Source organism: Bos indicus, chromosome 11, assembly GCF_029378745.1.
Source record: "Bos indicus isolate NIAB-ARS_2022 breed Sahiwal x Tharparkar chromosome 11, NIAB-ARS_B.indTharparkar_mat_pri_1.0, whole genome shotgun sequence".
NCBI classification, from domain to species: domain Eukaryota; kingdom Metazoa; phylum Chordata; class Mammalia; order Artiodactyla; family Bovidae; genus Bos; species Bos indicus.
In genome coordinates, this window is record NC_091770.1 from 92,806,065 (window position 1) to 92,831,125 (window position 25,061).

The following is a 25,061-nucleotide window of genomic DNA, read 5'->3' on the forward strand; positions in this document are numbered from 1 at the left end:
CGTGCAAGAGAGAGAAAGTAACTTTGTATATGATGTTAGGTAGTGACAAGGACTGTTTAGAAAATGAAGGGGGAGTGATTAGAAGTGACAGGGCTGATTTTAGATAGGGAGGTCAGGTAGCCTCTTGAACATGGTCCTTTGAACAGGGACTTGAATAAATAAAGGAATGGACTCTGTGAACAGCCAGTGCCAAGGCCTCATGGTAGGACCTCCTAGCACTCAAGGAGTAGCGAAGCCATTGAGGCTGGAGCACAGTGAACAAAACGCATAAGAGGCTTATAGGGTCAGGCAGGTTGTCAGGGACAAGTCACTTAGGTCTTTGGATTGTATTCTAGGTGTGGCAGAAAGCCCATGGAAGGGAATGACATGCTCAGATGGGGAAAGGATTGCTCTGGTTAAGGTGGAGGCACTGGGTGGAAGCAGGGAGATAATTAGGCAGGTACTGCAATAGTAAAATGATTGGACTTAAGATGAGGTTTTTTAAACATTTTTTCAAGATGTATTTTCAATGTGGAGTTGACAGGATTTGTTCAAGGACTGGGTAGAAGGAACAGGAGAGAAAAAGAGAAATCAAGGATAAATATGGTAGAATCAAATCATTTTTAGGAACATAATGATTACAGAAAGGAACTATTTAACATTAACTTGTAAGGTAAGAATTAATCTTATTCTTTTATACAGTAGTATTAAAAATGTAGATATACTTGGTGATTTAGAAAGTATCTGTACATGCCTTAATAGACAAGGGAACAGCTCTAGAATATCTGGTTTTACAAAACTGCTGCTGCTGATTTTTGATATGCTTTGAAAAATCTTTCGTGTGATTTTTTTTCTCCTAACATTGAGATTCCAGTTACATAAAGTCTACTGGTTAGGGTTACATTTTGCAAGGGATAAAGAAGAGCTGAGATTAAGGAGATATGCCCCTCAATTCTTCACTCTTGTAAAAATCAAAACTGTGACATAATTTTAGCAAAACAGTAAGCCAACAAATAATTTTAAAGTACAGATAACCTCATAACAAGGAGTTTACCAAGTTAACACTCATATTTAACAAACCTTTAACCACACTACTTTCAGCATATTTATAACATGTACTTTTATTCTTCTGAAACCCTACTTTGAAAGACGGACCAAACACATTTTCCTACTTCAGGGGCCTCCATTAACAACTTTTTTGGGAACAGTTAGATGTACAGTGAGAACAGCTAGTCTCTTTGCTCATCTCTAACAGAAGGAGGCAGGCACAAAGGGTGCAGAGACCTGCCTCTGGGATCAGAGAAGGCACTTAGAAGCAGCACCTTGCCTGGACACCTCCATGGCCACAGGAGGAACAAGCCTCCCGGAGAGCTGCAGTCTTCAGTGCAGGAGATGGACGAGAGAAGACACAACCACAGACACTGTCTCGCGTTTATTCACACAAAGGAGTACGAATCAGTACAAATAATAAACATTGCTTTAAATACAAATAAATAGCTCTGGTTTCTAAAGGAAACAACTCTAGATAATCCAAAGTTAAGTATTTTCTAAGTTCCTATTAAAAATAGAAGACTATTTATTTTGCATTAAGTCCTATTCCACCATAGCTCTTAGAGGACCTCAAGGGTAAAATGGTGAATTCTACATTCTTAGAGAAGTCACCAGAAAAATGGGAGATAATGCTCCCACTTCCCTGAACTATCCCCCAAACAGAAAGAGAGTTACTTGCATCTTACACTGAGCTCTTGAGTTTTGCAGGCAGAATAACACTAAACGATATCTGAAAAGTTTTAGCTTGGGAAAGGTGACAGGAATTTCTCTGAACCCCTTCTGTGAATTACAACACTACACTATGCTGAAGTTTTGGTTCAAGTGTCTTAAATTCATTTCTGCTCATAGGAAGACTTAAGCTCCTACAATGAGAGCCTCCTCTTGCTGGGAACAATGACAGTAAACAGTTGTAATCGCTGAGTGGCACCTTGAGTAACAAAATGATTTCATGCTGAAGAAGCAATGGTGCTCCCCAGTGAAACAGCCTGTCCACCTGGCACCAAAATGACCAACCAGCAGTGCTGACAGGAACAGACTCCCAGATCGGCGGTTGTTCTTCCTCTGCTGTTATACTCAAAGTGTTTAAAGTGGCAAAAAATATCTGAGAAGCAGGTTCTACAAATGAAGAATTGTTTTAAAGTCATGCAATCTTTCAAGCCTTTATAAACCACATAAAACATGAGGTCATTGCAATCTTGGTGCCAGAGCAGTGTCTGCTCCACTGACTTTCCGTGTCCACTGTGTGTCCCCATCGCACCCCACACGAGACAATTTCTTCTACTCAGACCCCTACACAGTTATTAATAAAGGTAAGGTATAAGTTTGATAGAGAATCAATATAGCAATGTTTAAGTTTTCAAAGATATCTGCTTTTCTATTTAGATTGATCATGATATAATTCCAAACAGAACATTCTCATGCTATTAAAACAATCTCATGCAATAAATGCAACTTTAAAAGTCCCACACTAATAATGACATTTGGTATTATAGAAGGCAGGATTATTTAGATTTTTAAAAAAAATGATCACGATAGAATACAAGTTGGATTTTCAAACAGGACTTCTGCTGTGGTACAAAATGCTAAATTTCGGTCTACAGTTTTGTCGACGCAAACACTTTTAAAAGATATACACCATGTTTTCCTAATTGGGATTTTGAAACAATAAGCATAATTCTTTAACAGATTACCACAACATTTGCTCAAAGAACCAGCTCTTTTTGCCAAGAACTTTTTCTTTTCAGTCCAGTTGGAGGGATTTCCATAGAAAATTCTGGAACAGCAGTTTCGAGCATGATTCAAAATTTCTTACTTCCCTCCCTTGTTTTTTTACTTTTTCTTTATGTTGTAAAGACAACTGAGCACAGAAAAAAATTTTTTTTTTTTTAAAGACAGCTCTTAATAAATTAAGTTTCCTGATTTGAATGATAACGTTCTTTGTCTTTGCCTTTCTTTCTGGCACACTATATAATGTTTCTGGAGTTACAAATCCAAACAAATGAGCCAACTAGAGCATCCCAGCATTCAAGTCACAGTTTTGGATAAAATCCTATTTATTCTGGATGATGCTCAATTCCACACATACTTCAGGGAAGAAACATCCATAAGAAGGACATCCAAAAATGTTATGTTACCAAACGCTAACATGTGACTGCTCTGTCGGGTAGTACTGTTCACAGCTACAAGTACAAAGGCAGAGGGTCTCAGGTGTGGAGAGCAGTCATTCATAACCATCATCTTCGAGATTTCCAAGCTGTTCGAGAATAAGGAGTAGTCCTTTTTTTATCTGGTGGCTTGAAGTAGGAATAAACAGGCGCTGCTGGATATTCCGCATCAGGATTTTCTGCCATCATTTTCAGCTTTGCTTCGATGGCTTTGATCTTTGCAGTGACACTGGAAAAAGGACAGCAGAGCATCAGAGTGGGCCTGCATACATTCAAGAGAATACCTATGTATTTCATCTTCTTTGTGGCTCTCAGGCATATCAGAGAAACAACAAGACACTCAAACACAAACATACAAACATTTCATAGAAAACAGGACTTCCCACAAGCCGTTGGGTGCAGCCAATAAATAAATAAATAAGAACAACAAAAGGAATACAGTTTTATTTGGGAGAAAAAAACCCCCCACAAAAATAACTGTTCTTATTTTAGGAAAGAGATCAAGGGTGAAACATCTATTAAGCTTTTTCTGTAAGACACTGTTAGGAATACTTTGTATATTATTACACTTAAACCTCAGACACCAACACTGTTCAGCATCTTAGTACCTGCAGACAGTAGGCCCTCAAAGATAATTTGTACAGGGATTGAAAGCAGAGTCTGAGAGAGAGATGTATACTCCCATGCTCATGGTAGCATTATTCACAACAGATAAACTGCGGAAGCAACCCAAGTGTCTACTGAAGTAAGAATAGATAAGCAAAATGTGGTAGACACATAAGCTCCAATATGGAAGAACCTGGAGGACGCTATGCTAAGTGAAACAAACCAGTCACAAAAAAGACAAATACTGTATGATTCTACTTAAATGAAATACTTGAGAGAGCAGTCAAAATCAGAGACAGAAAGTGGAATGATGGTTGCCAGGGACTTGGGGGAGGTGGGAATGGGGAGTGATTGTTTAATGTGTACAGAGCTTCAGTTTTACGAGAGAGAAAGAATTATGGAGCTGGATGGTGGTGATTGTTGTACATTATGAATGTACTTAATACCACTGAACTGTACACTTAAAAATGGTTAAGATGGTAAATGCTGTATTATGTGTAAATGTATATTATTTACCACAATAAAAATGGAAGAAATAATTCATGTAGGTTACATTCTTCATTTGCAAAGAAAAAAAGGCATAGAAAGGTTAGTGCCCATAGCTAGTAAGTGGCAGAGCTGAGATTTGAATAGAGCTGGACTCCAGAGCCATACTATGAACTCTTTCTTATACAGTACCACCTTCTGAATCATTGAATAATAATGGAAAAAACATCCCTGAAATCGTACGAAGTCCCTTTTTACTGACAAATGTGTGTTTAGGCTATCATTTACAGAGCACTTACAATGAGCCAGGAAGTGTGCCCAGCATTTTACTTATACTGTTTCTAATCCTTGCAACAATATTTCGAGGGTTATCAACCACATTTTTGTTGTTGCTGTTCAGTGCCCAAGTCGTGTCCAACTCTTTGCGACCCCATGAACTTCAGTACACCAGACTTCTCTATCCATCGCTATCTCCCTGAGTTTGATCAAACTCATGTCCACTGAGTCAGTGATGCCATCCAACCATCTCATCTTCTATTGCCCCCTTCTCCTCTTGCCCTCAAATTTTCCCCAGCATCAGGGTCTTTTCCAATGAGTCAGTTCTTCGCATCAGGTGGCCAAAGTATTGGAGTTTCAGCTTCAGCATCAGTCCTTGCAATGAATATTCAGGGCTGATTTCCTTTAGGATTGACTGGTTTGATCTCTGTGCAGTCCAAGGGACTCTCAAGAAACTTCTCCAGCATCACAGCTCAAAAATGTCAACTCTTTGGCACTCAGCCTTCTTTATGGTCCAACTCTCACATATGACTACTAGAAAAACCATAACTTTGACTACACGGACCATATTTTATAGATAAACAAATGCAGAAGGGTAGTGATTCAACCAAAGTTCACATAGCTAACAAATCGTGGAGCCAGGATTCAAGCCCAGTTCATCATCACAGGCCTTGCTTTTTCCTCTTCATTAGGCTGGGAGCTGAGTAGCCATGTATTAGAGAGAAGGGATGAGGAGACACTGTGGAAGCTGTGAGGCATTTCCTTCTGATGAAGGACACCACTATCCCTAGGTCAGAATGCAACACACTCAACTAGAGTATTTTTTGGCTTATGGCTTCCTTTAGTTTCCACTTTGACTCTGTCAATAGTCTACAGTCAGGGATAGAAACTTGGGAGGGAATGTATACATAGCCTTTAAGAAATCCTCAAAAAGCATATATCTGCATATACTCAAGATTTTACATGGGCAATGTAAAATTAAAAAACTTAGTTGCCATAAAAAAGAACTCTGAAGTCTCACTGAGATGCATTCCACACCTTTTCCATTAATGGAAAATTTAACAGCCCGCCATCCGTTCTGTATGGGTCCCAGGGAAAACAACCTTCTCTAATTAGGTATAGATGTTAATCAAAACACGTAAGCTGAGGTTCTCTGGATTAAAAGATAAATGGAAAACACCAGGCTAGATTATTTAGTAAAAAGAACAAAGAGTGAAGGAAACGAAAGGCATTCACAGTACCATGATCACCAAGCATCAGTGCAGTCGTCTGTTCCCAAGAGGAGTTAGATTTACAAAACCTCCACGAAACCAGTGACTGACGAGGTTTAATCTTACGGGGAAAATAGGACAGCGGAAATAAGCTCCTAGTGAACTTAGTGAAGTTATTAGTTAAAAAAAATTGGGGGAGTACAAAATAAAGCAGCACAAAAGTAAGAAAACATCGATGATATTAGACAAATTGGTAACTATAAAATTAACTATCAATTTTATTACTCCTGGAAACATTTCAGGATCACCCCTCCTTGCAGTTTAATGAGATGCTTGTAAATCTCTTCTGTTTGGTGCAGATAATATACAGAAAAGTTTTTTTTTTTTTTTACCCTAACCCTCTGTCCAAACAGGTATCACTTTCCTGACTCTATGACGTGTTGATTTCGGATGCACATGAGAGGCTGGTGCTCTTTCACACATCTTTCCCTTTCTCGGAGCAGGTGTTAGAATTGCAGTCCTGTACTGACAGCCTGGAGCTTCTTGCAAGCAGTAACTGAAAGACTGAATTCTCAAGTTCAGTAAACCTGGCTTTGAATCTGTACTCTGCTATTTTCAACCTGTGTGATATTGGCCAAGATACCTCCCTAAACTTCAGTTTCTTCGTTTATAAAATGAATACAAAGTACTTTCACCAGAATTTTTATACTTCAGTGACATACAACATGTGAAGTGTTTAGCACAGAGCCTGCTTCATAGTAAGCTCCAAAAATCTCAGCTTTTGTTCTTGTTAACATTTCTCCCTAGGCTATCGTGCAAAGTCAGCCCGTCTACTTCTGCTCACCCTTAACTTCCCCTTTCTTTATTCAACCCTCAACTCCTTCTGTTTTGAATTAACTCCAAGGAAGTAACTGACAATTTGTAGGTACTGGAACCAAAACTGTTACATTTGCTGAAATGGTAGATAAAATTAAAGTGCTGCAAACCCAAATTCTGTATAAAGGAACTCATAGTTGGGGAGGAATTAGTGTATAATGACAAACGTTGAAGATAATCAAGGCCTTATTAAAATGCTTGTTTTATAGCAAGGACTGTATCTGATTTACCTCTGTGTTCCCAGTGCCAAGTATAATAGCTGGTATGTGGTAGGTATACCCAGGCTCTTTTGTGTGTATGAACTGTGTAAACAGCTGGTACACACTCTTGTGGGTATGGAGGGAGGTGACATTCTGGAGACTAACTGCACACATCTCTCAGCATGGCAAAAGTTAGTAGGCTCCACTCTAAAGGGTCTGTAGGGTTTCTAGTGCCACAATGAAGAAATGGCTCCAGCTCTTGCAATACTTGTGTCTTCCTACAGGACACCTTCTTACCTTAGGTTAGACTGCGCAGGCTCAGTGCTTGAGGACGGCTCAAGACTAATTGGAAGGATCTTATCATTCTTGTTATGATCGTATCTCTGAAAGTAAGAAAAAAGGCAAATTACCCCACTCAGGCAGAAACCAGCCCTTTACTGTAATACATGTGTTCAGAAATCCTAATCTTATCAGTGTATCCTTAGACAGCATGTGTGTTCAGTCTCTCAGTCATGTCTGACTCTTTGTGACCACGTGGAGACTGTAGCCTACCATGCTCCTCTGTCCATGGGTTGTCACCAGGCAAAAAGTACTGGAGAGAGTTGCCATTTCCGCCTCCAGGGGATCTTCCCGACGCAGACAATCAAATCCAAGTCTTCCGCGTTGGCAGGTAGATTCTTTACCACTAAGCCACCAGGGAAGCCCATTGTTAGATTGTTTCTAGACAATCTTAGGTCTGCTTTGTGTTCAGAATTAATACAGAAGTCCAGCTTTAGCATAAAGGTCATAAACATAGAAAAAGAAATTTAGATGAGGCTTCCCATCTACCCAATAATCCTCCTCATTTGGTGGAGAAAGAATTTCAACCTCTAAATTCAGAGACGGTACAGCTACACAGCAGGAATGCCCTCTCACGTTCTGATTCTGTCACATGTCACTTCTTCCAATAGTTATTTCGCTTTATTCCAAGCATTTTAAAGTTTTGCTTGATTGCTGCAAAGTAACAACCATAACATTCAACTCTTCACAGGTTTATGTGGAGAAGAGAACTAGTAATGGCTTTCAGCCACTGATACAGAAAACATTCTCCAGGAAAGTACAGTTTATTTGATGTCAGATAATTATATACTTCTTTTAAAGAGCAATCAGGAGTCTCTGGTCAGAAAGACATGCAGGATGAGAAGATGATAGCCAGTCTGGCAAATGAGACTTGATTTTCTTTTGAATAAAAAAGCATTTAGAAATTTTCCTTGTTGTTTCTATTTTTAAGGTGATGGATCCTGGAAATTGAGAAGGCTCTGTGATTACCTGAAATCCTGAAATACTCAAAAAGATCCAAATTGTCTGCAATCTGTTTTTGAGCTTCGACACTGAACTTGAATGTCTTTATTTTGGTGACTCTTTTCTGGGGAGCTTGCTGGGTGGAGTCTCTGATCAAGCATTACGGTCGTTTATAAAGACTGAGGCTCCGAATCTGGCTGTAACAAACCTCTGCAGGCAGGTCTGTTAAGACCACAGTGCAGGAAGTAGAGAAGCAACTCTGTGGATTGCTCCAGTGTAAACGCATACTTCACCTGTGCTGGCTGAAACAGAATACCATTCTTTCCTTCTTTTTTCTTTTTCAATGGTTGTAGCTTTTCCAGCACATTTTCCCAAGAGAATAACTAGGAGATGAACACGGCAGTTTACCACTGCTTGGGCCTTGGAGTCAATACAGGCATTGCAAATCCCACAAATAACTCTCAAAATCTCTCGAGTAAGGAAATGCCAGTGCTTTAAGCACTCTTACAAACTACCCATTTCTCAAGTATTTAGCATAAACAATTCAAACTTGCCACAGAACTGAGAGGCTGGGAAGAGTCTAATAATGCCTAAAGCAACTAATTTAAAAAATAAATACATTTTTTTCCTCTAAAGAACTCCTACCAAAAATAAATAAATAAATGATAGAGGTCTGAGTAGACAAATCAGTCACATGGAAAAATCAATCAAAAACAGAATCTGTGGGTATGTGGAGGGAAACGGCGAAGGAACTTAATCCCTCCTGAGATGTTTCTCAAAAGAAAAATCTGGAAACACACATGGTGAATACAAGGAGGAGACCAGCGTGTGGTTGTTCCAGATGTGCAGAGGCTGGGATGCAAATGGGCGAGTGGACAACTGTCTTTTCAAAGCCTCATTTAGGACAAGCTGATGCAGTCTTTCTAGCCCGTTAGACTCACCTTCACTTGAGCGTGTGCCCAGCGCACCACCAGCTTCTTAGACAGGGCCAGCTTGCCGTTGAGACACTGGATGGCTTGTTCTGCTTCCTGTTCAGGAAAGGGATTAATGTCAGTAGAAGACTCAAATGTCTCACTAGCTTTGATGGCTGAATTTCTTATTGTTTTGGTAAACAAGTGGCAAAGGATTTACAAGGGGAAAAAAAAAGGCAGAATAATAAAAAGGGTCTGAGACTTTGTAAACTCACACAAAAATTTAAATCCTGCCTGGGCATGAGATTTTGTAAACCCAGTCAAACAAAAATTTAAATCTTGCCTGCCACTTATTGGCAGTATAATATTTAACAGGTCATTTCATCTCTCTGGATACTAGCTTTTTCGCCTGCAAAATATGGATACTGCTTGTTCCGAAGTGGTCAGAGGAGTCGAAGAGCACATGTAAAGAATGGAGCACATGGTGTGCACTCAACCAGCGTCAGCTAACAGTGTTGTCCCTACTGGGTGATATCTTTCTACACAGTTCTGTAAGTTAAGAGTAACATCTACTACGTCAAGAAAGTGTACTCCTCCTGGGGACTCTGACACTATATCCTGGACCAGGGCTGATACACCCTGAATCCAAAGTGAGCTACAGTGAAGCTACAGGGCTTCAAAGGATATGGGAGTGAAGGAAACCAGGCCGGAAAAAGCAGGAGTGAGTCAAAGAGGCTATGAGCAAGGTATCTGTGTGAGCCAATCTCTGCACCTGGCTTTCAGAGCCAGAAGTTCCCTGACCCTTTCCCCATCAGATACGGGAGCAACGAGGTTGAAAGGAATTCCTGAGGCTGGATAATAGGCACTCGAGGACATTCCCAGGAAGCCTGGCTGTACTTTTCCATCCTGCCAAGCCTCCTCCGCTCCATTTGTATCCAGGAGGCATTCGGCCAAGTGTTACCCACATTTACTGGGAGTGAAGAGCCTGTTAAGGAACAGGAAGAGGAACAAGGAGAGTCCGAGGCCTCAGCATAAAACATTCTAGTCTGGTTTTACTGGTGATTCTCTTATTCCTCTGGGTCTTACCAGTATGATATCCAACAGATATCTGAGTACCCACTGTGGGTACTCACTGGCATCTGTGCCTCACTATGGCACACAGAGTTAGAGGGACAGAGGAGATATTTTATTCTTCTTTTAAGTTTCACTTAGTGAATTAGAATTTACATGACACTATTAATTCTGTAGCATCAATAGTCATAAGACGCCAGCAGGTGATAAATAGTTTTAAAAATAATTTCCTATCTTTCTAACTTGTTCCAAAATTCATGTATCCAACAGTATTATTAAATGCCAAATATGCTTTCATATGAACCCTCACCTACTCTCTTAACTTCCTAAAAGGTAAGGAGGGTGTGTATTTTTAATTTCCATTTTTAGATGAAAACTGAGGTCAAAATAAGTTAGACTTGCCCAAAGTTAATAAATAAAAGAGCCAGAAATAATCTTTGTAACTTCCAATTTAGTGTTTTTAAACCAATATCTATCTTCAACATGACCAATGATTTTAGTGATCATGTAAAAATCCTCAACACACTCTATCATTAGGGAAGAATTAAGTATTTTAGAATACAAACTATATAGAGCACACTTTCAGTTCCCTCAAAAAAAAATAAACCTTGAATAATTAGAACAATAATGTATCATTTATTGCCTATCACATTTGCAAAAATTAGAGGAAAGTTTTAAGAAATCCCTAGCACTGGTAGGGACAAATGATATTCTCAGATAGTCTCAGAACATACTGACACAGTATTTCTTGAAGGCAATTTGGCAGTCATATTAAGGAAAAAATTCATGGCCTTTGTTGACAACCACTCCATTTCCATGAATACAGTAAATATTCACATAGAGCTAGAGATGTTCACCACATTGCTTACGCATTTGGAGGTTAGATATGTAACTTATCACATATTCACAGAATAAAATATTATGCAGTCATCAAAGATGATACTGGTTAGTTTTTAAACTGAGGCCTAAATAATAAAATGTATTATAGATCAGTGAATTTTTACATCTATCTATAGCTACACCAGTGAAACCACAATATGATACAGAATGTTATCTTGATGGGTACCGGATGACAGGAAAAATTTTAATTTACTTTCAGTGGTAAATAGGATACATGATCCTATTTGTGTGTTAAAAGCTGTACATGTGTTCTTTTAAATTGTGCACATGTGTTTTTGTCATTTTATGTATATGTGTGTGTGAATGTGAAGAAAGAAGAGACTAGAAAGATATATAACTAAATATTGAAAACTGATTATTTCTGGGTTTTAGACTAATATATGAAATTACTTATCTATATTTTATCTATAAGAAACAAGTATTACTTTTATAGGAAAAATATCCAAATACAATTATCATTAGTAAAACAGAAACTAGGCAACATTCTCACATATCACTAATAGTCACAGAACTATAAACAGTGTCTCTATATTAAGTAACATTCAAATTCAAGTCCTTTATCAATGCATGTCCACTCTCAGGACTACATTTTAATAGTAGATCGTGGACACACCACGGTTGAAGCTGGCGCTCTCTTTTTCTGTATATATTCAAACTTGTCCACATTTATTCGGAGATGTTGAGGAGGAGGATACATTTTTAAGAAATCAAAATAAAAGAGAGTTTGTGGGTGGCTCACCACAGACAGGGAGGGTTTCTGCACCATGGGGCCAAACTCTGAAAGAAAAGGCAGCTTTGTTGGCCAGCCACGAAAGAACCAAACAAAAGAGAACAGGGAGGAGGACATCCATGTGCTTAGTGTGGGTACCCCAGAGCATCTGGCCAGGAAAGCAGGTCAGCCGCCTCAGCCTGCCAGCCGGTCAAGGGCAGACTTTGAAAGCTGGCCGCTAACTCGGCTGCTGACTGAGGGTCTCCTTTAGGACTCAGAGCCCAGCATATGGGGGCGAGTCAGACATGGCTCCTGCCCACAAGGAACTGCTATTCGAGCAGTCAGGAGGGCTGCAAAGATTAACTACAAGAGGCTAAGCACTGGGCAAGGGGGAGAAGTTCAGCTACCTGCTTAGTTTCAAAGTTGACGAAACAGTACCCTCGAGGCTGTCCCTCCAGAGCACCTGACTTGTGGAAGAGGAAGTCGAACTGCTTCACCGTGCCAAACTTCTGCAGCAGCCTGAGGAGATGGTATCTGTGGAGAAAGAACAGCCCCTGAGACTCTCTGGGAGTCTGGTTGCCACTCAGCCTGAGTGCAAGATAAAAGCAGGAGATAATTTACCCCAGGGACAAAAACCTCACCCCCCACCGCCACCCCCGCCCCCCTTGCCGGCTCTCCTCCAAACTGCACCATTAGTTTATCTGGCAAGCAGAGTTGTTTGCCTCTATTTGGAATGGGAACTAGAATTGTCATGGCTCTGTGTCTGTCCAGCACAAAAATACCAAACAAACAAACAAACAAAAAAACCACACCTAACAAACAGCTGTCTGGCCCACAAGCACCATTTGTTTTGTTTTTTTTTTTTTTAGGAGAAAAGTTCAAAAATAGTGTCGATTTATTTATTTTTAATTTCTTGGCAATGACACAGTATTTGTGAATAACTGTAACTCCATCAGAAACACACACCCACACTCCCAAACCCAAAGCCAACCCTACCTCAAAAATAAACAAAGTAACACTCATTCACACAAACAAGAAAACAATCCGGAAGACTTCCCCATTGGATCTCACAGTAAATCATGAGTTCCCACTTGTACTTGAGACAAACTCTGCCAAAAGCCAAACCACAGCGAGTGGCACTTCCGTAAGTGCTTGAGAGTCTCTACCCCTGATGCGACTCAATGAAAGGACCATGTAGAACCACAACATGATGGAGGCCAAGAGTTTCCAGCCCTGATGCAACTGAACCACAGGACCATGTGGAACTGCAACATGATGGAGGGCGGTCTCACATGAGCAGGGGAACCTGTGCTTAGTTGCTCAGTTGTGTCCTATTCTTTGCGACCCCATGGACTATAGCCCACCATGTTTCTCTGTCCACGGGGATTCTCCAGGCCAGAACACTGGAGTGGGTTGCCAAGCCCTCCTCCAGGGGATCTTCCCAACCCAGGGATCCAACACAGGTCTCCCACACTGCAGGCAGATTCTTTTCTGTCTAAGCCACCAGGAAAGCCCAAGAATACTAGAGTGGGTAGCCTATCCCTTTTCTATGGAATCTTCCTGACCCAGGAATTGAACTGGGTGCATTGCAGGCGGATTCTTTACCAGCTGAGCTACCAGGGAAGGCCTGGAATCTGGCCGGTCCTATAGATCATCCCACTGTGGGTAACTCCCCAATCTCTGCTGCTTTAACACAATTCATGTGTGGTTGAATAGAGAATATATATGGCCAAGGAAGACGTTTACTGCTGGCAGGAGGTACACCCCAAGCTCTCAACTGCCACTCTGCCCCTCACCCTCTTCTTGGATTCCTTTCCCTAAAATTTATTTGGTTTCTATAGAGCTTTTAAGTTATTCAAACAGATGTGGCCTTAACAGGTTGCTGTGGCCAATCTCAATCCCGACTTCCTGTCATCTGATGTGAGGGTGAGACAAACCAACCGCTCTCCCGTTTCCTTTTCCTTTGGCCTTCCTCCTGGCATCCTCCGCACTATTCAAATGGAGTCAAGGCTTTCTCTAAACAATGCTGTCCCTGTGATACTAAAAAGGTATCAACCCACATGCTAAATCTGTTATTACTGGGAATTCTACCCCACAGGGAGTCAGTAAGGCTGTTGTTACAGCCGCATTTATATTCACATTGTTTTCTAGGAGAAACTCATCAAGATTTTATTCTTGAGTAAGAATCTCCTTTGGGAGGCAGAAAGATATGAAATGGATCATAAGCTACACTAAATTTGAGACTAATGCACACCAATAAGCAAGCCCATTATCCTGGATCAGGTGCCTGACACAGTGGAGCAGGGAAGACATAATACAGGTCTTATTTTGGGACAGGATGCAAGGATCCCAAGGCATACTGTGGATATTAATCTGGTCTTTAGACCTGTTTTGAAAGAGAAAAGAACTGTAACCCTCTAGTTTCCAAATTCTTAATTCCCATCTCGATACCTCAACTGCCAGTGAGAATATATGAGGTGACTCTTTAGGGGAAAGGGAGACACCTAAAGTGCAAATTTCTGGTTTTACTTGAGTTTCTGAACATGCTTACGGCAAGGGTGAGTCTCTCAAATGCACAGACAGATGGGCTAGAAGAATCTCTCAGGGTCTTTCATTCACAGCTGCATCTTCCACTTACTACACCCATTCAAACCTTAACACAGCACCAGTTGCCATGAATGGTGGGTCAAACCTGTTTTTTTTTTAAACCACCTAAGGCCACTGTGGGCTAGTCATTTTTTCATTAGCTCCATTCTGCTTAATAGCAGGAAGGTAAGGCAATCGGCATTTCCTAGGAAATGAATTTTAATTTACTCAGGGAAAAAAAAAAAACCCTCCGACAGATTATTCTTTGAAAAGCTAACAAATGCGTTCTGCCCGAGAAGAGCGACCTTAAGATTCCAGGAACATCTGCTTAGGTCCATGTCTTTCAACTTCTCCGGGATTTCTTTTCTTGTTTGATAATTTCTTGAAATTATCGGAACACCGAAACAAAAGGAATGAAGTGTTTACTATTTTGCTTCCTGGAGATGGGGGCTGCAAGCTCTGATAGTGAAAAAAGCCTGAAGACTCTTGCTTTCACATCTGCAAGCACTTTTATCTGCTATCGGAACACAGGAGGGCCCGTTGCTCATCAGAGCCCTGCCTCACTTAATGAAATGTGGGCCCTGCAGCCCTAGGAGCTGAAGAACTGGTACACCAGTCCCACAGATACTTCTGCACCATGATTAGTGTGGTCTGAAATGGGTTTTTAAAATGGCCTTCCTGCGTGATGGCACGGAGGAAATTAATCTGTATGAACTGGATTAAGATAGACACCTCTAATGTGTCAAGAACTGTACTAGGCACTTGGACCAACTATCCAGATGAACACAGCTAGATCTCTGTCTTCAAAGACCTGACATTCTGGTTCGATGAGAGAGAGATGTAGTCAGACAATTTTAGAACAGCATGAGCTTGCACACAGAAGTATGTATGTGAGCACACAGATGAAGGGGACCTACTGCACAGAGAAGGTGGTGGTTAGTGAATGCCCTGTGCGGAGACACAATGGCGAAAAAGACTCTTACGTAGTAAGAGCGGAGGCTGACAGGCGGGCAGGGGGCCGGTCGTCAAAGACCTGTGCTAAGTGAGGGAATTTAACGCGATGCTGTAGGTACTGGGAAGTCAACAAAATGACACTGAAGATTGATTTTAATGCCCAATTTGTTTTAGAGAAAACTGTGAACTTATAGAAATTATCAGGTGGTGGGTTTCTATAGTCTATGCCCTATATGTTATTAAATGGTCTTATTTTGTTTCCAACTTGAATAAGCAAATAGTAAAGGCTGTTTCATGCAAATCAAACCACAAGCAGCAGCATGGGTCAGCATAAGAAGCAGCATGGAAATATAAGGAAAGAGCTGAGAGAATCAGGGGTGTGTTCAGGGGGAAGTATGGTTCTTACATGCTCGTGAACTTATGATCCCTCGCATTTAGCTCTGAAAGTCTACATCAGAAGGACATTTCCATCCAGGTGCCTCTCCTCTGCTTTTAAGTTTACTTAATATACCCCAGGCTGTCCTCTTCCTCCCCACAAACTATGACCCTCTCCAGCTATTCCACTGGCCAATGTGGACATGATTCTTTTCCATTTCTCAGGCAAGAAACAATGTGATCGTCTTCAGCTCTTCTTAGCTCCTCTTCAGTCATTTCCCTCATCTCTCAGACTCCACCCACTGGTCTCCAAGATCACAGTCTCTATCTGGGTGATATTAATGGAAGGTCTGTAGCTAATCAGCATCTTTGTCTTTGCCCCTCCTGTTCATCCTACCACTGGTGTCTGATTTTCCTACTAAAACATCACTTTCACTATGTCAGTCTCCTGCCAAACACCCACATGAGTCTCTTCCATTGATGCATGAAATTCAAACTTGTCTGAATAAATTTTACAGATCCTGTCTCAATATGATGGCATTCTCTCTCTCCAACTACTATTTTCATTATCATTTAGTATTCAAATTCCCCTTTCACTAGTGGCTCAGATGGTAAAGAAAATGCCTGCAATGCAGGAGACCCGGGTTCAATCCCTGGGTTGGGAAGATCCCCTGGAGAAGGGAATGGTTGGCTACCCACTCCAGTATTTTTTCCTGGAGAATTCCATGGTCAGAGGAGCCTGGCGGGCTATAGTCCATGGGGTTGCAAAGAGTTGGATATGACTTGAGTGACTAACAAAAGACTTTAGTCTAAAAGGTCTTCCTGATGTTCTGCTGCTACTGCTAAGTCGCTTCAGTCGTGTCTGACTCTGTGCGACCCCATAGACGGCAGCCCACCAGGCTCCCTCGTCCCTGGGATTCTCAAGGCAAGAACACTGGAGTGGGTTGCCATTTCCTTCTCCAATGCATGAAAGTGAGAAGTGAAAGTGAAGTTGCTCAGTCGTGTCCGACTCTTAGCGACCCCATGGAATGCAGCCCACCAGGCTCTTCCGTCCCTGGGATTTTCCAGGCAAGAGTACTGGAGCGGGGTGCCACTGCCTTCTACTCACCCAATACTGGTATTCTTTTATTTATGATTTACCCTCCATCAGGAATGTTCTTTCTTATACAATTTCAGCTGACTTTGTTCTTTCATACTTCTTATGCAGTGGCTATTACTTTGGCGTTCTATACAGTACATTTGGTATTTGAAAAAGAAAGCAGTAATTAACCCTTTCAGAAGAAACCATGGTATGGAAAATAGATAACGTCTAAAGACAGTAACTTGTTCAGCTTCTCTACTGAAGGCACTAGTAATGATGTTTAAAGTTGTTATTTTTACTCTTATGGTTAGACTGTGCCCCATAACATTTAAAATAAGTCCTTACACTGAAAAACTTAGAATAGGATGCTTTTGGTCACGACTGTCCAGTTATGTGGACTGTTAAACTGTGCAAAGATAACTAAATTAGGTGGTGGGAAATTAGTTCTATCATTAACTGCTTTCCTGAACTGAGTCAACTCTTTACCTTTCTTTACTTACAAAACAGGGAAACATTTATCTGTTCCACTTGCATCACAAGATTTCTACAAGCTTAAATAAGAGAAACTAATGAAATATTAGAGCTGGAAGACATTCAGTTGAACAGTCTCACTTTACAGGTTAAGAACTATCAGACATAGTATAGTTGAGAGGAATCGGAATGGAGTGGAATGAACAGAGGCATGCAACCTGCTATCTCCAAAACTAAGAGTATGTCATCATTCCCTTAAGTCCAGATCGTTACACAGACACTGCTGGCATGGAACATGAGCCTAAAGCAGTCGGTACTGAGGCTACAGTGTAAACAGAATATCAGAGTGCTCACAGTCAGTCAGCAATGCACCTCCTATCAGTCAGCAATGCACCTCCTACTGAGAACAGGCTGATGGACATCCTACTGTAACTTGAACAGGACTCGGATTAATACCAGGCACACACATGTAGGATGAACAGAATTATTACGAAGTAAACTTTGAAAAACTTGAGTAGAAAAGGTTTTTTGCTTTAACTGCCAATCACTCATGACAGCAAATATATACCACCACTTGTCTTCTAAAAAGAAGTGAGAGAACATTTGTGTAGGAGGGACATTCAAGTCAGTATATACGATAACAGGAAGAGGGATGGGACAGAGTAGGGACTTGTGTAGGAGAGAGAGATAAGAAGGGTCTGTCAAGAGGGAAACAGCACGAACTAGGAGAGATCTGTGGTGGTGTCCAGTTAATTACAAAAACTGGAGGCTGCTCTGAAAAATTGTGTAGCATGACATCAGAACTTTTAGAGATTTGAATTCAAATAATACTTTCTGAGACTGAACTATAAGCTGGGTACCACATGCTCACACAAGTTTCAACATTTTTCAATGTTTGGGAATGACTGTACTTTAATAATTAGGCTAGGTCCATCATCATCCACCTTGAAAGGAACAGGATCTGGAAGTTTATGTACTTCAGAAATTTGGAAGAAGACCACGTATTTCTACAAGATAAGACCTACCTTACTACAATGTTAGGTTTCTTTGCTGTATAAAGTAAACCAAATGAAGCCACACTAAGCATTTGATAAATTACGACTGGTAGTTATATCTTTAAGAAGACATTTTAATAGATCAGTTTGTTTAATTGAGAAAATGTTTTAAGATAAGGAATCCATAGATGAAAGACAGTAGAAATGATCTCTGGTGATACAGAGGTAGGAACCCACAGGAGGAGCCAGCAAGGCCCTGATTTGTTGTCTGGTCCTTGATATCTTGAGTAATGGATGTAAAAAGAACAGAGATATCAGGGGAGGAGTTTTTGATACAGTGTTCCTGTTCATGCTCCAACTAAAGAAAACACTCATATACTCCTACTTATGACATAAACTGAGGTGGCAGTTGCCCATTTGAACCTTCCTGACAAGCAGCAGGATACAATTAGAACAAGAGTATCATTACAGGGAATTGCAGCCAAAACAATGGACATTGTTTCCACGCTCCAGATTTCCACTCAGACAAGCAGAGGTGGGAATGGAAACCACTCTTGGGAGCATCCTCTCACAGCTTGGGTTTTAGATGATGGAAACGGCTTCTCTGTTTAATTTCCTCATTAACTGAGAGCTTGGGCAGGTCATACATTCATCCTCAAGGCCGCAAGCCATAAAGAGAGTCAAAATAAATGCACAGTCTATATTGAAGTGCCCTGGTGACCAAGGTACCATAATTAGGGGGCAACACATCTTAAATACCATATTTCCTAGAGGGACCCGACAACACCTACACCGAGCCAATTTGAGCTTGAGCAGGTTTAAGAAACCGAACACTGTCATGATCCTTATGTGTCAGTTTACATCTCTTTCCTCTCTCATAATCCCAACCCTTTTATACCCCTCCTCTGACCCCCAGACTCAAACAAGCAGATTCCCTTGTCTCTTCTCCCTATGCTTTTAACACCATCCCCAAGGAAGTGACTTCCAGCACTGAGGATATACCCCATGCTTGCTTTAAGCACTGACTCTGTACAGCTCAATCTACTTCCCTTTGGTCTCCTGCCATCAACCATCACCAGTCCCTACTTAAGGAAAAATCTCTCAATTCTCTCTGCTAAGAGACTCCTTTCCATTACAATATCTACAATGGAAAGAGTGGGGAGTTGAGACAATTCAATCAGTTTTGTCACCATGGACAAGGCACTTCCATTTCTTGGACCTCGGTTTCATCTGCTGATAAGAGATGGAACAGATCAGAGGTTTTTCAAGAGTCATCCACGGACCCCTGTAAGTGACCACCCAAGCAAGGGTGACTGTTGTCAAAAGGCACCCGGAGCACCTTGTCCTCCCTTTAATCCGAGTAGCTCTCGAGCTTTTCTTCTACATATAGGTTCTGTACTTTAACAAGAGATGGCTCCTCAGATTTAAAAACTTTGAAAAATGCCTAGCATGGCACTTGGCACACAATGGGCACTCAAATCATTCAATAAATGAATGAATGAACACCAAAGGAACTGGGGTATTTCTAAGATCCCTTATGAATTTCCTTGGTTCCATGGCTGCTTAACACGAATTAGAGTCAAGTTGTATCTCTCTGCCTTTTTGTGAAAATACTGATACTTCTGCTTGTTCCTTCATCTGAGGTAACAAAAGTATGCCCATGGCTGGTTCTAGGATATAATTTCCTCATCAGTGGGTACAAAGATTCAAAATAGTTGAAACTAAGAGAACATCTTAGGCAAGCTGGAAAAAGAATATATGGTTCACAGGGTATTCAAGTTTGTGCCTTTGCAGTAGAAGAGTCCAAATGTTAGAAAAATGACAAGATAACAGGCTAAAACAGCATCACATTCCCTTTAAAGATAATTAAAAAATAACAGGGTCAAAATATATGCAATAGCCCTTGAAAATTCTTCTGAATATCATCACCAGGAGCATCCCAATTCTGTAGGTAATGAGTTAAGGTATCTTAGACTTACTCTGTGATTTTGGGGTCCAAGTTGCCAATCCATAACCGGTGCCCTTCCTGTAGGGAGCCCTCTGAAAGGATGGATGCATTCTCCAGGGGAAGAGTTTTGGTTTCTGCTTCCATCAATCCCTATGAAATACTAAAGGAAACGTGAACATTCAGACAGGAAAGGAGCAACACTTTGTGAACAAGAGGCTTCAAACTCAATTCAACAAACATTTACTCAAGGAGGGCATGTCCTGGGCAGCCCTTCAAAGCCCTCAGTTATTCCACAACCAGGGCCCCAGCACCAGTTCCCTTGGGACAGCTCCTCCAGCAGCCAGAGAGCAAAAGCTCCCATTTTAGATGAAAGGGGTGTGGTTCTGTGTGCAGAAACTAGTTTTTTTCTTCTGAAGCCAGAGGCTGACTGGGCAGGAGGCCAAAGTCTCTGTTGCGACATGATACACCAGTTCAACAACTGTCACCCAAAATACTTGGAAACCACCAGAAAGAGTCTTAATGACACTTAAGAGAATGGGTACGGAAGAACAACAGTAAGTAATCAATTAGCTCTTATAATGTTTAATATTTTGGGAGACACCGGGAAGAAGAGACTAACTTTCTCCTTAGTTGTTCCAGTCCCCCCATTTACTAGTTCTGCAAACTTGGGCAAGTTACTTAACCACTTGGTGCCTCAGTTTCCTCATCTGTAAAATTGGGATAATCAAGAGCTGTGAGGATTCACTGAGATGGTACACCAAAAACATTAAGAACAAGTCATGGCACCTAGGGAAGCATTCAATTAATTTTACCTTAAATTATTACTAGGTTTAGTTCCTGAAATGTCTCACTGCACAGTCACAAAAGGAGGGTGAGGGTTATGATGAAGACAGTAATGGAAAGAGCAAGAACCTTGAGCTCAGAAAGCTGGGTTTCAACTTTTGGTTTTTCCAATAGGAAGCCACTTCTCTCTTAGCTTCAGTCTCCTCATCTCTACATAACACACCTCACCCTGCTCATAACTTAAGAGTTGTTGAGAAGACCAAAAATGAGACCACAGACATAAAATCAAGCTTTATTGTATAATATGGCAGAGAAAGAAAAAAATAAAAGGACTGGGAAGATGGAAGGCTGTGCCAGACTTCAGAACTCCCTGGAACAGAGAATGTGTCATATAAAACCAGGAGGGCCTCCGAGATCAGTGCTGCATCTTAATAACAACTGCTGACATATCAAACATTGCCATTACCTTTTATTTATATCAGCACAGCTTATACAGGCTAGCACACAGTAAGCCTACAGTAACCTTCAGGTAATTGTTTGTTAAAGGTGTCTATCTACCCCACACAGGGGTTCCCTGGTGGCTCAGATGGTAAAGAATCCACCTGTAATATGGGAGATCAAGTATTTGATCCCAGAATCGGAAGATCCCCTGGAGAAGGGAATGGCAACCCATCCAGTATTCTTGCTTGGAGAATTTCATCGACAGAGGAGCCTGGTGGGGTACAGTCCATGGGGTCTCAAAAGAGTCGGACATGACAGTCCATTGGGTCACAAAGAGCTGGACATGACTAACACACACACCTACACATGAGGGTGCTTTTCTTCCTCTCTCACTCACATGTTCAATTTGTTCTGTTATGTCTGTCGACTACTAACTGCTAAACCCTTGGCTATGAAAACACAGAAATGAACAAGCCACAGTTTGCTCCTTCCTGGGAGAAAGGTAAAACAGGCATAAATAGAATCCCAGGTGTGGAAACTGGAGAGGAGAAACATTCTGTTTTCTCCCTGCTTTCCTTTTCTTTTACTTTCTTACAGATCATTCATTCAAAAAATTTTTTTACATAGCCTCTATTTTCCAGGCAGTGCCTTGGTACTGGGGACAGAGCAGTGAACGAGCAGTCCCTGCGCTCTAGATGCTTATATTTGGAAGAGGAGCAGGACAAGACAAAAGCTAAATAAGTAATCAAGATGTAATTTGTGCTAAGTGCTCCAAACACAGTTAAGCAGGGGGATTTGACAAGGAGGAATGGACTACTTTAGAATTAGCGGAAAGGGAAGATGTCTGTGGGAGATGATACTTGAGATGAAACTTGAATAATAGAACCTTCTGATTTTCGCATGTCTAAAAACTGGAACAATACCAACAGGGGTTAATATCACACCAGGCAACCATTTTTAGTGGGAAGAGTGCAGGATATAGGACCAAAAGATAGGCACTCAAATCCTGGCTTTTGCACCCAGTTATTCTGTGACTTTACTAAGTCATGATCACCCCTTAAATGTCCCCCCCTTAGAAAAGTTTTTCCTCATACAGCAGAGCATCTTGTTCGTCTCTATGATAGCTACATTTTTCTTTCCATATAATACCAGTTAAATGTGTCATATACTGTTTCATCTTTCCCTTCCCTCACTAGAATGTAAGCTACTAGAGGGCAGGGCCTTGCCTATTTTGAGGATTCCATCTCAGGCACTCAGCACACTGCCTGTCTCCTGGCTGGTGCTCAGTAGTTACCGAATGAATGAATGAAGCAAGCCACTTCTCCATTCGGAGCCTCAGATTCTTCTTTCTTCCTACAAGGGGCATAATTATCCCTATCTTAAGAGTTGTTATGAGGTTTAAATACGACAACATACATGACAGCTCAGCACAGGACTTCTTACGAACGGTAAAGTATGGTAAGCGATCAGGATGGCATACGACAATCAAAATCCTTTGGGTTTGCAATGGCGACAGCCTCTTATATTAAGAGTTCACAAAACGCTTTTTCACCTACCTCCCCTCGTCCCCCGCCCCCGCTCCGCACCACGCTGACCTACAACTATCCTGGAAGCCACAAACAGTCATCTGGGGAAACTGAAGAGCAGAGAAGCAAAGGCGCTTGTTCCTAAAAAGCTAACGGTAACGGTGGGGTCAAGCCTGGAATCCCGGCTTCCCGATTCCTCGCCCGAAATTCCCAGATGCGATGGGTCATTACTCGGCTTGTTATTTCCGGGCCAGCGGCGGGACAATCCGGGGCGGGGCCTGAGAAGCAGTCTCGTTACGGCAGCCTCCTCTAAGGAACCCCTCGCGTGGCTGGCGCTTACGTGCCAGGGGCTTGCCCCGGCCAAACTCACCTCGCGATCTCGGCGTCGTCCCCTCTGTTCATGCCCCCGAAGCAGGTCCCGACTCAGCGGCCCGACGGCCCTCTCAAAGCGTATACACCTCAACGCCGCAAGCTGCCAGGCCGCCCATGACGCACTACGCCCGCGCCGCCGCACCGCCCCGTGACGTCACGACGCCCGCGCCGCCGGCGCCGCCGCCGCCGCCGCCGTGGTCGCGCGAGTCTTTTCCTAATAACCCGGGCGCTAGTTGGTGAGTGGCCTCAGCACGGCCTGGAGGCGCGCGCGGGGTCCGGGACCCGGAGACCTCTACTCAGGGACCTCTGGGATACATTAAGGGGGCCTAAACACCGTCCCCGACGCGTTCCATTAAAATCCGGCTTGACCTTTACGGCTAAGGGCGGGACCTGTCGATCCGAGCGAGTCTCACGGGTTGGGGACGGGGTTCATTTCATCACCTAGGGACCTTCAGAATGAGAGCCGGGCTTACTAAATAGCAGCCGGGCTGCTAAATAGTAGCAGCTATTTAGTAGCCTGCTAACTGGCAGGAACATTTTATTTTCAGAACAATCCTGTGGGAATAGGTATTTTTTTTCTAATCCCGTATGCTGGAGAAATGGAAACTCGGAGAAATAAAATCAGGGTCGTGTCGCTATGAGTGAAGTGAAAGTGAAAGTCGCTCAGTCGTGTCCGACTCTTTGCGACCCCAGGGACTGTAGAGTCCATGGAATTCTCCAGGCCAGAATACTGGAGTGGGTAACCTTTCCCTGCTCCAGGGGATCTACTCAAGCCAGGGTTCGAACCCAGGTCTCCCACACTAAAGGCGGATTGAGTGATGGCGCCCAAGTTTAAGTCTCACCTTTTAACCATTACTCTGCTGTCCAGTGGCAAAACGGTTGTCATTTCAATTGCCCGTCTATGTTTATAAAGTGCTTCTGCAACTCAGCTCATTGGGTCGCTCCTCTAACCCTGATGAATAGTATTGTCATCCACAGGTGAGATTGGGGTCCAGAGATTTTGACCTACCTAAGGTTACATACCTATGAAGTGCTGGAACCAGCACTCTTTCCCGGGTCTTCTCTAAGTTTGTTGCATTTTTTTCCTTTGACCCACCCTACTGCATTCTCAGAATCTTGGGGAGCTTCGTAGTTAGAAAGAATGAAAACCTGGTCTGATCCTCTGTATTATAGTTGAGGAAAGAAAACCTGGGTAGAAGAAATGACTTAATAGAAGTCTCAGGTCAGCTTCCACAGGTGCTTTTTGAATACAAGGTACAGTAAGTTCCCTGCATACAAACCTTCAAGTTGTGAACTTTCAAAGATGGGAACGTATTATAAACCTATTGCAGTATAGTAGTATATAGCTGGTTGTGTTAGATGGGTACCTAGGCTAACTTTGTTGGACTTACTAACAAATTGGGCTTATGAACAAGCATTCAGAACAGAGTTTGTTTGTATGTAGGGAACTCACTGTAGTTATGAATCTAAAAAGGATGTTGGGCAGGGAGTAATGAGATAGGAATATCGGAAACCAGGCCTCCTTAGACAAAAGCTGTTTCTCCACCTGTTCAAGTGTCCCATCCTTCCTTTGGCTATGCCAGGGACATGATCCTGCCTATAGTCAGATACTGTAAATGCCTTTACTTGTTGCTGAATTTAGAGAAGAACATGACCTCTTATCTCTAAGTGAAAAATCTGGCAAACCAAGAGATCATGGAAGCAGTGTTGGGGAGTAGAGCCCAGGACCTACTCTCTGTGGCTTTGATTTCTGTTTTGGTGCTAGCAATATGACTTTGAGGAAGGACAATCTAGACTTTCACTCATGT

General features: G+C 41.9%; 2 protein-coding genes across 3 annotated transcripts in view; one reads left to right on the plus strand and one right to left on the minus strand.

The window, feature by feature from the left end:
* Nucleotides 1-1,396: 1,396 nt before the first annotated feature.
* RBM18 (RNA binding motif protein 18) lies at nucleotides 1,397-23,389 on the minus strand. Its single transcript, XM_019970772.2, has 6 exons — nucleotides 23,252-23,389; nucleotides 20,163-20,291; nucleotides 12,129-12,255; nucleotides 9,072-9,158; nucleotides 7,147-7,232; nucleotides 1,397-3,423 (listed from the first exon to the last, which is right to left on the minus strand). The coding sequence occupies exons 2-6, from the start codon at nucleotides 20,273-20,275 to the stop codon at nucleotides 3,264-3,266; spliced, it is 573 nt and encodes a 190-aa protein (XP_019826331.1). The 5' UTR covers nucleotides 20,276-20,291; nucleotides 23,252-23,389; the 3' UTR covers nucleotides 1,397-3,263.
* The window catches only part of MRRF (mitochondrial ribosome recycling factor), a 65,285-nt gene continuing 63,591 nt past the window's right edge, over nucleotides 23,368-25,061 (plus strand). For both annotated transcript variants that reach the window (XM_070799206.1, XM_019970769.2), the window contains exon 1: nucleotides 23,368-23,489. In XM_070799206.1, coding sequence (XP_070655307.1) covers nucleotides 23,368-23,489 — 122 coding nt within the window. The remainder of the gene's footprint in view (nucleotides 23,490-25,061) is intronic.